The following is a 16,794-nucleotide window of genomic DNA, read 5'->3' as shown; positions in this document are numbered from 1 at the left end:
ACTTGTCCGCCACCTTTTAGGTGGCGGACTGCAATCATCCCAATCTGAAACGATCGGGATGATTGCCACCCCCTGCTAGCGGACGATTGGCCCGAGAATGGGCAGGGGGCGGCATTGCACAAGCATTTTACAGGAAAGACAGTGTATGCTGTTGGCATTTAGCGAGGTGGGGCAGACACGATTCGCTACAGCGAATCATGTCTGCTCGCCTCTTGTTAAATTGACTCCTAGGTCTTTTGTTGTGTGGTCTTTGAACATTGTCGGTTACTTGTTAACTATAAAAAAAACCATAACAAAATAACACCACATAATTAAAATATTTAAAGTGTAGTTTATTTTCTAAGATTTCCAGTATATCATACAGTTCAATAAGATATATATATATTTTTTTACATATAGATAACAATGCGTCTTCTCGAAAACGAAGAGCTTCTGTCATTCCGTACAAAATAAAAAAGAGCAACTGGGAAGAAATGTCCAAAGAAGCAAGTTCACTATTGAAATTGGTCAACAGTCCAAACAGTGGTGTGGGTGTGTCGTCATTACAAGAGCGCAGCATTTCTCCATATTACCACATATATTCAGGTCATCCCTCCTATCATAAGTTCAATCTTAACTATACTAATAAGAGCACAATATATTGTCACAAGAGTCCCTGTATTAAGACCTTACAATGTACAACTGATAAGATACAAAAAAGGAATTACTGTCTGAGCCCTGCTCACTTTGCTCAGGCTAAATAATGGCCTATTAAACTGAAGAACGATCTACAGATTATAGGCACTGATTTATATTCTCTGGAAAAATAACATGGCACAATATCAAATATATAATAGTATTTTATCACCTGAGCTTAATAAACCAGTAAATCACAAAGAAGACAAATAATGCAAACAACAACATGTAGCAGAGCAGCTTTGATTGACTTCCTCTTGATAAAATTTTCAGTCTGTTCATCGTAGATCCCAAGAGTCCACCTGCTGAGTCAAAGTCTGAATCCTAAAGAAATTCAAACAAAACAAAGTAAACAGTCCATGAAAAAAAATTAAGTGGTTGTATTTTAAGTGTCACAAACATGAAGTAAACTTCTTGGTTCAGCTATTTGTTCTGCTTAAATTCTGTAAAGGCTGCTTCTCTTAGTTGCCACATTAGGCAGCCTAAGTGACCTTTAATATAATGAACATTGGAATTTAAAATGATTAGCAATATATGTATATATATACAAAATAATAAATAAATAAATAATGAAAATGGAAGGGATAATTTGGAGGGTTGACAAAACAGAAGTACAATATTACCATTTGTAATCTGCTCAGTCAGTTTAAAATTTCACTTCACAATTAAAACCTCAATGTGATCCCGTATTTGGATGTTAATAGGGGATACACATTTGGGCAAGATTAAGACATCACTTTACCGGAAACCTATTACTTCCAACTCAATTTTACACGCTAAGAGAAACCACACCCATCATACTGGCTTTGGGGTAGCGAAAGGACAATTTATGACAATAGAGTGAAACTGCTCTGTGGATGAGGATTTTATCAAAGAAAGTGAGTTCCTTAAACATGTCCTGTTACTTGAAAAAAGGTAGTAAATAGAGCATACTTGGAAGTTAGGATGGATAGAAGGTCAATGTTGAGGAATGTTACTTCTAGATCAAGTGAGAAACAGAAGTTAGATAACACAAGGCCTACCTTCATATCCACTTTTAGTCCTCAGTTCAGGGAGGTTTGTATTATTAATAGACATCTGCCTATACTTACAGCAGAGGATAGTCTTAAGGAATATGTTTTAGGTGGGTGCAACTTTGTCTCGAGATGGGGGTGCATGATTGGAAACATGGTTGCTCCAAGCATGCTTAGAAACCCTTAAGGTGACAAAAGCAGTAAGCTTAAGATCAAAGGGCATTCTAAGTGCCATTGTATGAAATGTAAAGCCTGCAAACATTGTAAAGTAGCTACACAGTTTCAAACTAAAGGCACCCAAAGAGTTTTTGATCTAAACACCTGTACAAACCGTAGGACAACATTTGTTGTCTATCTTATCGAATGCACACTTTGTGATAGGTAATCTGTAGGTTGCACTACAAGGGAAGCTTGTGTTAGAATCAGAAAGCATCTTAATGATATCAGCACCAGTAATAACTGTTTAGACCTGGCATGACATTTTATAACTGAGCACAATTGTGATGTATACTCATTCATATGGCAGGTCATAGAATGGGTTCGTAACCCCCCCTGGGGGGCACAGATCCGCTCAACTATTGTTGAGAGAAGTTTTCTGTATCTTTAAATTAAAAGCAAGAAGACCCTTTGGTTTTAACATTGATAGTGAGATCATTAATTTCTGGAGATGACCATGTTAGCAAATTCTTAATAATACACCTATCTCTGTAATAGCAATATCATAACATTATCACAGCCCCATTTGAGTAAGTTATGCGTGTTCATATTTAGAACAACTTTAGATTATTATAGTTTCACATATAAATTAGTGAACATGTTGAGATATTGTGTGTTTTGCTTTATGAGATGTTACACACAGTTACTAATATATATCCATAGAAGGGACTACTATTCATACCTTGAGTCTGCAGTTTATTGTAATCATCTCTCAACTAACACAGCACTATGTATTATCTGCTAATATTTCACTTAATTTGTTGCTTGCAAAATGTATTAAGACATAGAGGCATATTTATTAAATGTCTGTCGGACCTGATCCGACAGACATCGCTGAATGCGGAGAGCAATACGCTCTCCGTATTCAGCATTGCACCAGCAGCACTTGTGAGCTGCTGGTGCAACGCCGCCCCCTGCAGACTCGCGGCCAATGGGCCGCCAGCAGGGGGTGTCAATCAACCCAATCGTACTCGATCGGGTTGAATTCCGGCGATTCCTGTCCGCCTGCTCAGAGCAGGCGGACAGGGTTATGGAGCAGCCGTCTTTGTGACCGCTGCTTCATAACTGCTCTGGCGAATCTGAAGACTCACCAGAAACACGGGCCCTCAAGCTCCATTCGAAGCTTGATAGGCCCCATAATGTCAGTAATGAGGGATTGTCAGGATTAACCAATAACATTGATGTATAGCCTATTTAAGTTTGAGTTGAAGTGAACTAATCATGTCTATGACTAAGGCAGAAGCAGCCGAAACGTGTAAGACGGATTGGTGCTAACGTCTGACAATCCTGCTTCTGATTTTTATTCGGGTGTTTTTATCCTTGTTGAATAAATGAGTGCTTACTTTTAAGAGGTTCTCTGGTTTTCTCTGCTTCCTGGTTATTTAATTTTCCAGCTGAAACCTCTGCACTCTAACACACTAAGTTCAAGACGTCCTGCATTGTTGGAACCTCAGCTTGCACCTGATTGGACAGCAGGGCAACTTGTGACATCAGGAATACATGCCAGAGTGAGATACAGACAGCGTTTGCAACCAGAGTGAGCGGATCTGGCTTGGCAGCGAGTGAGCTGTGGCAACCAAGAGGAATAAGGGCTATTGGAGAGATAGGGACCCAGAAAACACATACTGGAGCCGAGTGATTATATTGCTCACAGTGATTATCTGGTTTGAGATCCGTTCTCCTTAGGAGGATTATCCCTTTAAACATTTATGTACATATCCTGTTTGTTGCCATTCTGAAATTCACTATTGGAGGGCACCTATAGTCTCAGCGAAATGAAAAACAGATAAATAAATAATGAAAATGGAAGGGTTAATTTGGAGGGTTGACAAAACAGAAGTACAATATTACCATTTGTAATCTGCTCAGTCCGATTAAAATTTTCTCTTTCCTTTTCAACTGATCATTTTGGATTTAAATGTGTATTTAAAGGGATAGGAAGTCAAAATTAAACTTCCATGCTTCAGATAGAGAATGTCATTTTAAGACACTTTTTAATTCACTTCTATTTTGAAATGTGCTTTGTTCTCTTGGTATCCCTTGTTGAAAGAATAAGGTCATATCCTACACTAGTGGGAGCTAGTTGCGGATTGGGGCCTGCACGTTAAATAACCAACAATTACAAGTGGCTGGTTAATGCTACTGCAAGCTTGCGGTTTCACTTTGTGCTACGCATAATTAACCAGAGGTCAGACCTCTGGTTAAAGATAAAAAGTTGTCCCTATTGCCCTAAAAATAAAATGGGCAGTACTTCATAATAGTATATAAATACGAGCATTTTTATTTATTTATTATTTTTAAATCTGCACGAAGCAGTTATAAGGGCTTAAAGTAAGGGGATGTGGGGTTTTTGAAAAGAAAAGAAAATTGCCTTTACATGGAGGTGAATGGGGGGACTATGTTTTAACTATAAATATAACTATATATTTCACTATAAATACACAGAAATTTTCACTTTCTGCAATGAGATTTTTTTAGTGAAAACTTTTCTGCAGGTCATTTTGAGCAGCAGTTGAAAATTGCATTGCAAATTAGCTGCAGACAAAAAAGAAATGTTAGTTTTTAAAATGTCTTTTGAATAAATTTGTTTCCTTTGCTCTAACATAACAAGGTAGAAATGTAGCAATAAAAAGGTGAATTGCTCACAAGAACATCTTACATTCAGAAGTCATAGCTTTGCAGCCCGGGAAAGGTTTGGGGGCAGGGTTAAAAAAAATCCCTGAGAGCCAGTCAACAATACATACACTGCTGCTTTGCAAGAGCTGCTCCATATTTGACTGTTCTCTTCAAACAGCACTTTGCTCTGGATGCACTGTAAACTTACATAGTACAGCCAGAACTCAGCTTTATTTGAAGAGAACAGTCTAATATGGAGAAGTACTGCAAAGGGAAAATGCTAACAGTTCCTACATGTATCCCATTCTTTCTGCAGACATGCTGCATTTTCTGCGATGACATCTCCGATCACTGCATGTTTTGCTTTGGGGGTATATATTTATTTATTGCTGCCTAACGCTGCACAATTTGCCCCCCTGCAATAGGTGGTTTGTCGTGGCTGTCGGCATTAAAAAAGGCTCCTTTAGGAGTCAATGGAAGCGTGCTCTCGTCAGCGTTTGGCTTCCGGGCAATGTAAACGCACTTGTACTGAGTGGAACGCAAATATTGTGCTCTCATATTGTGCGCTACACTAGTAATCTAGCCCTTTATTTATTACTTGCACAAATCACTGTCTATTGTGTTTTCATTTCAAAACTGATAAAAATAAAGAAATGATTGTGTATTATTATGGTGGAGAGAGATATGGTTGCAACTTAAAGTTTGACTAACTAACAGGATGATGATGATGTATTTGAATATTCTAAACACAATGCTTTATGTATAAGAATAATATGTTTGGTTTGTTTGGATTAAAGGGACAGTCTACACCAGAATTTTTATTGTTTTAAAAGATAGATAATCCCTTTATTAACCATTCCCCAGTTTTGCATAACCAACACAGTTATATTAATATACTTTTAACCTCTGTGATTATCTTGTATCTAAGCCTCTGCAAACTGCCCCTTTATTTCAGTTCTTTTGACAAACTTGCAGTTTAGCCAATCAGTGCCTGCTCCCAGATAACTTTACGTGCACGAGCACAGTGTTATCTATATGAAATACATGAACTAACACCTTCTAGTGGTAAAAAACTGTTAAAATGCATTCTGAAAAGAGGTGGCCTTCAAGGTCTAAGAAATTAGCATATGAACCTCCTAGGTTAAGCTTTCAACTAAGAATACCAAGAGAACAAAGCAAAATTGGTGATTAAAGTAAATTGGAAAATTGTTTAAAATTACATGCTGTATCTGAATCATGAAAGTTTATTTTGGCCTAGACTGTCCCTTTAATGCATAACATGTGTCTTATGGACCTGCCCATTGTGGGTGTTGTTCTTTAATCAATTGTGTATTGGTAGCATAAATGTTTAAATATATGGAAATGCTACAGTAAACCAAATAGAAACTGTGACCTAGGAGTGCGCCAATAAATAACCAATAATAAGTGACTTAATAATATAATATAATAATATAGATACCCCTACTGGGTTTGGAAGTCATCAATGAAATTACTATCATCATATATTTATATAGATTTGTTTTTGACAAATCATAAACCATCGAATATATGCTCTATTGGTATAGTCTAGTGGTAAGGTTTGCTAAAGATAGGTTGACTATAGATATATGTTATCATCCAAGGATCCTAGAGCTTGATGTATTGTATAGCAATGTTATGCTCTACAGCTAGGGGGTCTAATACATATCTGTCTAGATCCTAGCAATGCTTATATTAAGATTTGAATATAAAATGATTGAATAATATGATTTTTACTTATTATATTTGATTTTTTCATTGTTTTAAAAAATGTTTTTAGTCCACTTTTGTGATTTTTTAAATCTAGTTTTAAACATATATAAATAGCTAACCCGTTAGTTGAATGTCCAATATTGATTTGGGTTAACTACAACTGACTCCAGTACGGAACATTAATGATACCTTAACATTGTGCAAGTTATTATTGCTATTTTTCTTATATTATTTTTCTTTTTTATATTTTTTTATTTTTTGATTATACGTTAGCATATTATTGTAAATGTATGGTATGTGTTTATTTTTCCTTATTAGGTTAAATTAAATTGATCCTAGTAGGGACCGCTAATGATACTATGATATTTTAATATTGTGCAAGTTAGCAATCATATTATATAAGTCAGAATATCATTGTTTGTTCTGTCTTGACAATAACGGCATAAGCTTATGTTTTCTTATTGGCCTGACGTATTAGCACTCTGGCTCTATTAGATGGATTTGCTTTGGTGGGTGTGTATTCTCTTGAATTCCTATTGGTTATAGTAGCCTTTGTGCGTCACTTTGGATACGTGGTATTATTTTGGCCCCGATCCAATATATTCGCCCATTTCTAGTATCTTAATGATTAAATATCCTATTTTAGGACCATAATCTTTTAAACTAAGCATTAGCTTTTGCCTTTATGTTCAGACTTTAATATTAAGGTTAATACACACCTTTGTGTGATTGGCCCATTTACCGGCCTCCGTATCCAATTGTATGCAAAGCATCAGTGGGTGTACGATTACATCGATCTTCCATTGGTCATGTGTATATACCAAACAAACACAGATGTTGTATATATAACTTAGATGCCGATCAATGGTCCAATACGGTGTGTCATCTTGGGGGTGTGCCATGATTCACCCTTGTAATTGGTTGTTTGTAGATATATCTAGAGCTGGGTTGTGAAGGAATATTACAACCTGATGAAACAGCGTCCGTGCTGAGAAACGCGTTGTTGTGTTTCCTGTATTTTAATTGATTTTAATAAAGTCTAGATTTACTTAAATACACCCTGCTCTAGTCTGGACTATTGGATCAAGTTTAGAGTGATATTCCTTCGAGGATGTGTTCCTTTGCAGGTCGACACCAGTGGACTGAGTCAGCCGAGCGGATCCGAAGCCTCGGTACGCTTATTATTGCAATAGATGTGCACCTGGGTTTGTGAGTACAATTGATATCTGCTTTTGTCTCTTTTCACTTTCACCTACGATATTACACCATTGGGCGCCTCTTTTCTTTCCTGTCCTTAGGAACTGGCATCTAAAGGTTTAAATAGCAGGATAGAGGTAAGGTGTATACATGCCTGAAGAAACGGCCCTTCAGTGCCGAGAAACGCGTTGCATTAGAGGGGATTATACCCTTGACCACTATTTGGTATTATATTCTTTTAATATTTTAATTTTTAAATTTCAATTTTTGTTTTCAGTCTTTTAATAAAAATGTTTTTTTACTATAACAAGTATAGTGGTTTCTACCTTACCTCTCATTTCCCAATATTGGGCTGTTTGTGTATTTATCCTGTTTTTGGACCATATCATTGATAACACCTGGAGTGGGTGAGCTGACAAGCCCTAACCTAAAATTATCAGTCTGCATCTACCAGCACATAGGTGTGCTATTGGACATTGTGAGTACCCATTTAGCATAATTATCTCCATTGTTCCATCTATTTGGTTGATCTGCACATGTGGTTTCCTTTGTTGTCTTGACTCTCCATTACAGACACACCTGGCGGGGATATCCTGGAGTGGGTGTACTGACACACTATATTATGTCAGTCTGCTTCCATTAGCACATTGGGGTGCTTATTTTAAATGTGAGTACCAATTTGGATCAAGTGCATAAGCTTTGGCTTTTTTGATTTGGTGATTCTACACATGAGGCGCCCCTCTCTTTCTTCTATTTTACAGTTTTTCCAGTATCTTCTGTGAAGAGGAGTGCAGCTATCATTCACACTGAGGACATACCTGATTTTTTGTACTATCATACTGACTTTCAACATGGGACTTTGATATAATTGTATGTTAATAGGTACAAGTGCCATATATTGAATGAGCTGTGTATGTTGTTTTTTGAAGTTGTACAGTGTATATATAGTGTATGCGCCCTCTCTTATTTTTGATATTTTTGAAAAATAAAGAAAATAAACTTTTATTCCATTCTCATATAGTAGACGGGATTGTCTAATTTTAAATTATTTAATATACAGAAGATAAATGATCACACAAATAATATGAAATTAGCAACAAGAGACTGCAATGTTTTACACAGTAAGCTAGATTAATAGGGCTCTTAAGAATACCACAACATAAAACATTCAAAGCAGTGCAGCAAAATAGTTAGCCAATGTGTAGAAGAGAATACTCACCATTTCCCCTAGTAATTTATTGTGATATTTTACTTCAGTTCCAATTTCAATAGAAAGCTAGGAAAAACAAAACATGTCATCAGTATGCTTAAATTAGATAAATTATCTTATATACATGTAGACAATCATTTTGTACTTATTGAAAAGAGATTGTAAGTTTGAGAAATTTAATTTAGGGCCTCCTGTTTTTGATATAAGAAAGCAACTGCGATTATATATAAAAAATAGTTTAACTTTTTAACAAACTTTGGGTTTCTCACTGAAATTATTTACATACCGCTTGTGCAATCATGGCACAAATGATTGTAAAAGCTTCTCTGGGATCCCCTTTGCTCAGAAATAGCAGACATACATGGTTTTGTTGTTGCTTTCTGGTACAGGTATACCTCACTTTACAGCGCTTCGCTAATACAGCGCTTTGTGGAGCTGAAGTTCAGCCTCCAAGGATTTTAAAACAGTGCTATAATCATCGGTAAATTGTGAGAAAAGTGACTGGCACCATTGTATTATGCTTAGTTCACTTTGTCTACAGCATTACAGTGCAATCTATGTCTCAGTGCTATAGTCTGGCAAATTTTACTACAGTAATTGTCACTATTTTATTGGTACAGTATTTATTGAATAATAATTGAATACTGTGCTGTGCAAGTGTTAAACTAAATGTAGCACTATTGCACCCTTAATATGTGTTAGTTCAAACATGTTTTCAAGTTTTGGCAAGTGAAAAGAAAGCTAAAACTGCCTTGTTTCACTTTAAGGCGGTTTTCACTTTACAGCGGGGCTCCGGTCCCTAACCTGCTGTATGAGCGGGGTATACCTGTAATTATAAGGCCGCTAATTGCAGCTGCGAATCACACTACTATTATTTCCAGCAGTGAATGGGCCAATCAGGTATTTTAAAATGTTAATTTTAGCTTTAGTGTAGAGATTACACCTGACACCTCACACCCCCTGAACCCTCCCAAATAGCTCTCTACCATCCTTAACCACCCCCCCCCCCCAGGTACTGGCAGACAGTCTGCCAATATGAAGATTTAGTTTTTTTATTATTATTATTAATTTATTTATTTTATTTGCTGCAGTGTGGCATCCCACCTTACCATCCAACCCCCCTAATCCCTCCCAAACAGCTCTCTAACACTCCCCCCTCTATTGTCCACTATCTAGTGTAGTGGTTCTCCCACTTCCCCCTCACCGGATCGTTAGTTAGGGAAAGCCCCCACCCCTTTTTCTGTAGCGTAGCTCCCCATCCCTCCCTGTCCCTTTATTTTATTTTTCTGTAGTGTAAGGCCATCTCACTCCATCCCTGCCCTCTCAGCTGCTGGACCACCCACCCGCCTCCTGGATTCCCTCCCACACCTCCCAGCAGATGATGGTTACAGACGGTGACACACACAGAGTCATTGTCTGCAACAATCTGGCATCTGCCTTCATATGGAAGCGGAGCACCGATCGTGCTTTGATTCCATATGTAGGCAGATGTCTGGAGCTCAGTAAATCCAGCTCTCAGCTGTAGCTTAACAGCAGATACTGCTGGAGCTTCCTGCAGCTCAGATGTATATATACATTGTGCGGTACGATAAGCAAAATATTGCACAACGTATATATACCTCGCATTGGGCTAAGGAGTTATGATTGTGGCACCCAGTGTAAAGGTGAATAGCGTCACTAGCCAGCACTTGTAAAGGATTAAAATAAGAGAACAGCTCTGAAGAGAGCTGCAGGTACCTGAGAAAAAATAACCTTCCTACTGTAGTTGTAGTTAGGAGTTTAATACCACTTTAAAGGGACATTTAACACTTTGAGATGGTAACATAAAATGATAATTTTGTATGTGTGTATATATATATATATATATATATATATATATATATATATATATATATTGTATTTATATATATATATATATATATATATATATATATATATATATATATATATATATATATATATATATATATATATATTGTATTTATATTAGGGATGCACCGAAATTTCGGCTGCAGAAAGTTTCGTCCGTAAATGGAATATTTGGTTATTTCGGTTTTCTTTTTTTTTGCCTTTTTATTTTCGGTAAAATTGTGTAGCATATTTCAATTTTGATGCCAGCCTAGAGCTGCTGTTCGAGTTAATTACTTGACTTATTGTTTTGCATATAATAATAGTTTTCTAGGACTATACTTTATTTTGATAATTGGTAAAAAAAAAAAAAAAAAATTGGTTAAATCTGATTCTGTTACACAGAACTAAATAAAGAATAATACTAGCGATGAACCAAAAATTTGGGCTGCCGAAAATGTGCAATTGCAATTTCGGCCCAGAGAGGACCAAAATGACTAAAAATATACAGCCCTCCCCTGTTCTATTGAGTTACATGTCTAGCCTTAGCATAAGGTGAGCAGCACAGCACTGGCATGGTACACAGAGCACACACATAAGTACCATGACATGATGATGATATTTGAAACCAGCAGTGCCCTTTCCTTTTTTTTTTTTAAAGGAAACTAAAGTTCTGAATACAGTATTCAAAGGAGGATAAGTAACAAGTTTATAAACACTTGATATTATCAGACACAGCCCTAAGCACACACAGTGAATATGTATAAGCCTTATATACAGTGCTCATACATCAGCCTCGTGGGCGTATACATTCTATTCGCTTGAGGCAAATATGCTTGCACACTATATATGCATAAGCCCCAAGTTCGCACACAGTTGGTACAAATTAGCACCCACCAGACAGTGTATACAAAAAAGCGCAGTAACTTTCTATAACCACCTTGCACGTAAGGTCGTAGCTAAGTCCGGTGGTCCTGGTGATAGGTGACAGGCAGACTCCATTTGGGGATCCCGACATATAATCTTACGGGTCAGTGTGAGACCCGAACCAGGAACTAGGTGGAGATACGATGAGAGACGGTAAGGAGCAGCCACGCCCATCGCACGGATAACTACACCCAAAAACAGAAACACATGTTGACCTTGTATTGTTGTGTGGCTATAACCACGCTCTCCCTTGTAGAGCTCCACCAGTTTCACTGCAGATCACGCCCTACGGTACAAGTGACCACGCCCATTTGTTGAAGCTTTCCCGCCTACAAGCTCTCTCAGCTACACACACACACACACACACACTGTAGTTAAAAAAGAAAAAAAAAATGTTGGTTTTGTTTCGGTTTTCGGCCAGGGGCATCCTGAATTTTCAGTATATAGTATATATATACACACATACATACAGACACACACATATATAACACATAGAGACACCCAGCACTCACCAGCTAGCTCACAGCTAAGATAAAATCACAACTGGAAAGGTTAGTTACCGCATCTGGCCAAATGGGAAAAACTCAGGCACCACGTCAAGGTCCTTTTCACTGCCTGAGTCCCTAACACAGCCACACCATGCGAGCTCACAAAGCCAAACAAACTGAGAACAAAGAAGGGGTGCACAGGTGTATGTAATCACTCTGGTGACATCACAGCTTTTTTGGAGTGCTATTTAGCACCCAGGGCTGGGATGTTGCTGAGTCACTGGATGTGTACCTGGTCCGGTCTTGGAGTGCAGTTCCCTTCCGTGTTTTGTATTTCTCTGGGTGATTACATACACCTGTGCACCCCTTCTTTGTTCTCAGTTTGTTTGGCTTTGTGAGCTCGCATGGTGTGGCTGTGTTAGGGACTCAGGCAGTGGAAAGGACCTTGACGTGGTGCCTGAGCTTTTCCCATTTGGCCAGATGCGGTAACTAACCTTTCCAGTTGTGATTTTATCTTAGCTGTGAGCTAGCTGGTGAGTGCTGGGTGTCTCTATGTGTTGTATTACTTTTTGTTTGTAATCCCCCTTGTTTCTTGCACCCATTCCGGACTGGGGTTAACTGCCTGTGGCTCTGGTGACATCACAGCTTTTTTGGAGTGCTATTTAGCACCCAGGGCTGGGATGTTGCTGAGTCACTGGATGTGTACCTGGTCCGGTCTTGGAGTGCAGTTCCCTTCCGTGTTTTGTATTTCTCTGGGTGATTACATACACCTGTGCACCCCTTCTTTGTTCTCAGTTTGTTTGGCTTTGTAAGCTTGCATGGTGTGGCTGTGTTAGGGACTCAGGCAGTGGAAAGGACCTTGACGTGGTGCCTGAGCTTTTCCAATTTGGCCAGATGCGGTAACTAACCTTTCCAGTTGTGATTTTATCTTAGCTGTGAGCTAGCTGGTGAGTGCTGGGTGTCTCTATGTGTTGTATTACTTTTTGTTTGTAATCCCCCTTGTTTCTTGCACCCATTCCGGACTGGGGTTAACTGCCTGTGGCTCTGGTGACATCACAGCTTTTTTGGAGTGCTATTTAGCACCCAGGGCTGGGATGTTGCTGAGTCACTGGATGTGTACCTGGTCCGGTCTTGGAGTGAATTTCCCTTCCGTGTTATATATATATATTTACACACACACTGTAGATGTGTGTATATATATATATATATATATATATATATATAAAACTCTGCAATATACTTTCATTATTTATTTTGTACCCTTTTCCTGTAATTCCATTATGACATTTTGAGCTTTTCAGTTCCTGTTAGAAATGGAAGTGCAGAACACTGTTATATTCCACACATTGGCTGCATACTCTAGTAACCTGTTTATAACTGTCCGTAATTGGCCAAAGCAGAGAAGGTAACAATATGGCAGCTCCTACTGTTTTATAGACACTAAAACTTTACACTTATTTTGTCAATATTTAAACAGCTAATGAAACTTAAAAAAAATACATCTACATGTTATTCTCAGACTAATCTTTACTTTGAATGCATCATTCTATCTAGCATTTATTTGTGTTTAATGCCCCTTTAATGGCTAATGGCCCAAAAATTGTGGATGGATGGCTGACTTTTTGATACAGTATAAAGAATTATGCTAGACAACGCACATCTTCAATACAAACAAAATACTCAAATTACATCTACCCTTGCAATGAACAATAATAATTAAATGAAATGCAACTTCTGGTAGCCAGGTTTTTAAAAGTAATGTTAAAGTGATGGTAAAGTTGCTGCTTATGCTATCGTTATTTATGTTTAAGAGTAATGTGGGACAATAGTCGCTATGTTTATTTGTTAAAAAATCCATAATAAACATTTATAATCAAATGATTTATAAAACCTTGTCTACCGTTCATTGCTCCTCCCACATCTTACTTCCTGTTGTAGATCGAGCTGTAGCCAAGAACGGTCCAACCCCGCTCATTGCGTCATTATTTTTGCTCACTCCCGATACATACTATTTGTGCATGCGTTAATCCGATGTGTTAATGCGTTAATTATTGTTATATATAGCATATTACAGCTTGAATTGATCATATACCTAATCGTAAGCAGCTTGCAAAAATGTATCTTCTCTCCTCTCCCGTTTGAGAGAACTATGTTACTTACGTAACTGGGAATTCCATAGTGTGACTACCATGCATGCGTCAAACGGGTGCGCACATGGGATGATTGACATCCAGCAATGACTTGCGCATACGCTTTAGACAAATGGGGAGTGTCAGAAAAAGTCCAAGTTGCCTAACGGCCTGGATTTCAATAGTTATTTAAGAGTCAGCACTGATTGGCTAAAATTCAAGCCTGTCAAAAGAACGGAGATAAGGGGCAGTCTGCAGGGGCTTAGATACAAGGTAATCACAGATGTAAAATGTATATTAATTTAACAATGTTGGTTATGCAAAACTGGGTAATGGTAACAATGGGAATATCTATCTTTCCAAACAATAACATTTTTAAGTAGACTGTTCCTTTAATAGCTAATTAGTGATGATTCCTTGATATGCTCTATTTGGGTCTACGGTGGCTCAAGTGGGCCATACTTGTTATAAGATGCTTACAGATTTTAAAGCAGTAGCTTTGTTCCTTAGATTTTCAGTCAGTTTCTCGTTCTCCTCTTCATACACACTATACCCGCTCATTTCGCGGTGCTTCATCCCGTCCCGGTCCATCGTGGTACACCAGGTAACCGGTATCCAACTGTACACAGTCACTGGCACCACAGCTGCTTAGCGACAAAATAGCCGCTCCAAGCACTTCTGTCTGTAATGACGTGTCCTGAACTCTGGCATCACAGAAAGTGAAACAACAGCAGGCGCAGCTCTACGAGTACCGGAGAGGACCAATATTCAAAATATTTCGTTTTCCTATTTGCAAATGTGTGCTGCGTTCTATCGAAGATAGCTAAATTATTTCTACCGCTTTATAAACGTAATAATCTCGTTGCTGCAACATATTGCAAATGAAGTGTTATTGTATACATCAACATGGCTAAATGCATTCATTTGAATGAAATATATTCCAGATGTAATTTAATTTATTTGGACTGTATTAATTGCTCCTTAGATTTTTATGTAATGAACAATACGATGTCTAAACAGATCTAATAATATGATGCATTTTTTTTGTTCTACTGTGTTTAACAAACACTTTGTTGTTTATCTAAGTACTGTACCGAGTAAATGATAAGAATGCCATAGTTTCCCTAAAGGGGCATGGCCTGTGCGCTGGGGGCAGGACCTAGTTTCCTGGGAACTGTCAAGGCTCAGGCTGTCGAAGGTGGAGTTAAAGGTTAAGGTACAGCAAACGCATATTGTGTGTTGGCTATCAGTTGTACTGACAAGTATTGTGTGAGGAGTAAATAGAAATGCAAAGAAAGCTATAAAGAAAATTTTAGGTGTCTGCATACAGGAACGGCAGTTGTAATCATGAAACTAATAAAATAATAATCTATGTAATCAGTATATTAAGGTGACAGACCCAAATTCAGTGCACCTCATAAATGTTGTTAAGTTGGTTAAACAAAAATTTTAAATGTTTAAAGGGATACTGAACCCAATTTGATTTATTTCATGATTAAGATAGAGCATGTAATGTTAAACAGCGTTCTAATTTACTCCTATTATCAATTGGTATCTTTATTTGAAAAAGCAGGAATGTAAGCTTAGGAGCCGGCCCATTTTGGGTTCAGCACCTGGATAGCGCTTGCTGATCGGTGGCTAAATGTAGTCACCAATCAGCAAGTGCTATCCAGGGTCTGAACCAAAAAGCTAGCTAGTCATGGCCAAGGGAGGGTCTGGGGGACACACATGTGTATCACTGATCCTGACTGTTCTTACTGATCTGTATGTACTGAACACATGCATATGTGGAATTGTACATGTCACACATAGCCTCACACATACCTCAATGCTGGCCAGCCACAGCAGTTGCAGCCCAGGTCCTCCAATACAAACTTCAGTGCAAAGTCACTGCAGGAAAAGCACGTGCCAGTGCACATGGAATGGGGGTGGGGGAGGAAGAAACTCTCACTCTTACTCTGGCTGTCACTACTATGTTGCCTTTTCCTGAATTTGTAGAGTCTGCCTATCACATTGTTCCACATACCTACTGAAGTTCGCCACTGGGTTAAAATTTAACTCAGATTCGAAATTCAGTAGGAATGTTGGACACTGCAAATTCGGAACAACCAGGGAAACCAGAACGTTTCGGGACAGATGTCCCAAATTCGCTACTGTCTTAGAAAAGGCAGGACAAATGGACACCTTACAGTTTATGTTCAGTGTTAGCGTATTTTATTATTGCACCATAACTTGCATATAACTAACGTGCCCCTTTAATATGCTTTGCAGAAGTCTTAGACATCTACAGTCCCTTAGAGTAGTCAAGGATAGAGTTTGTGCAGTCCCAGTTTTTCCGTAAAGAAATCAATACATAAAAAGTGCAATGATGGACTGTGCTATCATAATGCATATTTGAAATAGCAGAGGATGGATTCTTGATGGTTTAGTCGGGAGGCAGAGTTGAAAGGTTCTGGGGAAGTGGTTGAGTTGCACAGCAAGAATGGTGAACTGGCAACCCGAGAATTACAACCCTTGGCACTAGTTTTTGCGTCACTTCGAGAAAAGCAGAACTAACAATGTGTGTCAAAGTTTTGTGGCCCTAGGAAAAAGCTGAACTGAAAATGTGTGCTTTTGGTGACCACAACTCAAAGGAACTCTCTGAAGGAAAGAACAGCAGACAGAGGGTACCCTGCAACCTTACCAAAATCTAACCTTGTGCCACTGAACACTTGAACATATATTTGTTTAATAGCCATCAATTT

General features: G+C 38.2%; 1 protein-coding gene across 1 annotated transcript; it reads right to left on the bottom strand.

Moving 5' to 3' along the window:
* Window positions 1-311: 311 nt before the first annotated feature.
* BET1 (Bet1 golgi vesicular membrane trafficking protein) lies at window positions 312-14,788 on the bottom strand. Its single transcript, XM_053714058.1, has 3 exons — window positions 14,531-14,788; window positions 8,668-8,724; window positions 312-999 (listed from the first exon to the last, which is right to left on the bottom strand). The coding sequence occupies exons 1-3, from the start codon at window positions 14,639-14,641 to the stop codon at window positions 844-846; spliced, it is 324 nt and encodes a 107-aa protein (XP_053570033.1). The 5' UTR covers window positions 14,642-14,788; the 3' UTR covers window positions 312-843.
* Window positions 14,789-16,794: the final 2,006 nt, after the last annotated feature.

This window comes from Bombina bombina, chromosome 5, assembly GCF_027579735.1.
Source record: "Bombina bombina isolate aBomBom1 chromosome 5, aBomBom1.pri, whole genome shotgun sequence".
In the NCBI taxonomy this organism is placed as follows: Eukaryota; Metazoa; Chordata; class Amphibia; order Anura; family Bombinatoridae; genus Bombina; species Bombina bombina.
Note: the sequence above shows the minus strand (reverse complement) of the source record. Positions and strands in the feature narration are given on the sequence as shown.

Bases quoted from the DNA above. Each gene is read 5' to 3' on its own strand.
- BET1 (XM_053714058.1), bottom strand. From the start codon at position 14,641: ATGGACCGGGACGGGATGAAGCACCGCGAAATGAGCGGGTATAGTGTG. The intron at 8,725-14,530 runs GTAAGCATCTTA...TGTTTTTCCTAG, and splicing joins AAGCTACTGCTTTAAAATCT to CTTTCTATTGAAATTGGAAC. The intron at 1,000-8,667 runs GTGAGTATTCTC...GAATTTCTTTAG, and splicing joins ATAAATTACTAGGGGAAATG to GATTCAGACTTTGACTCAGC.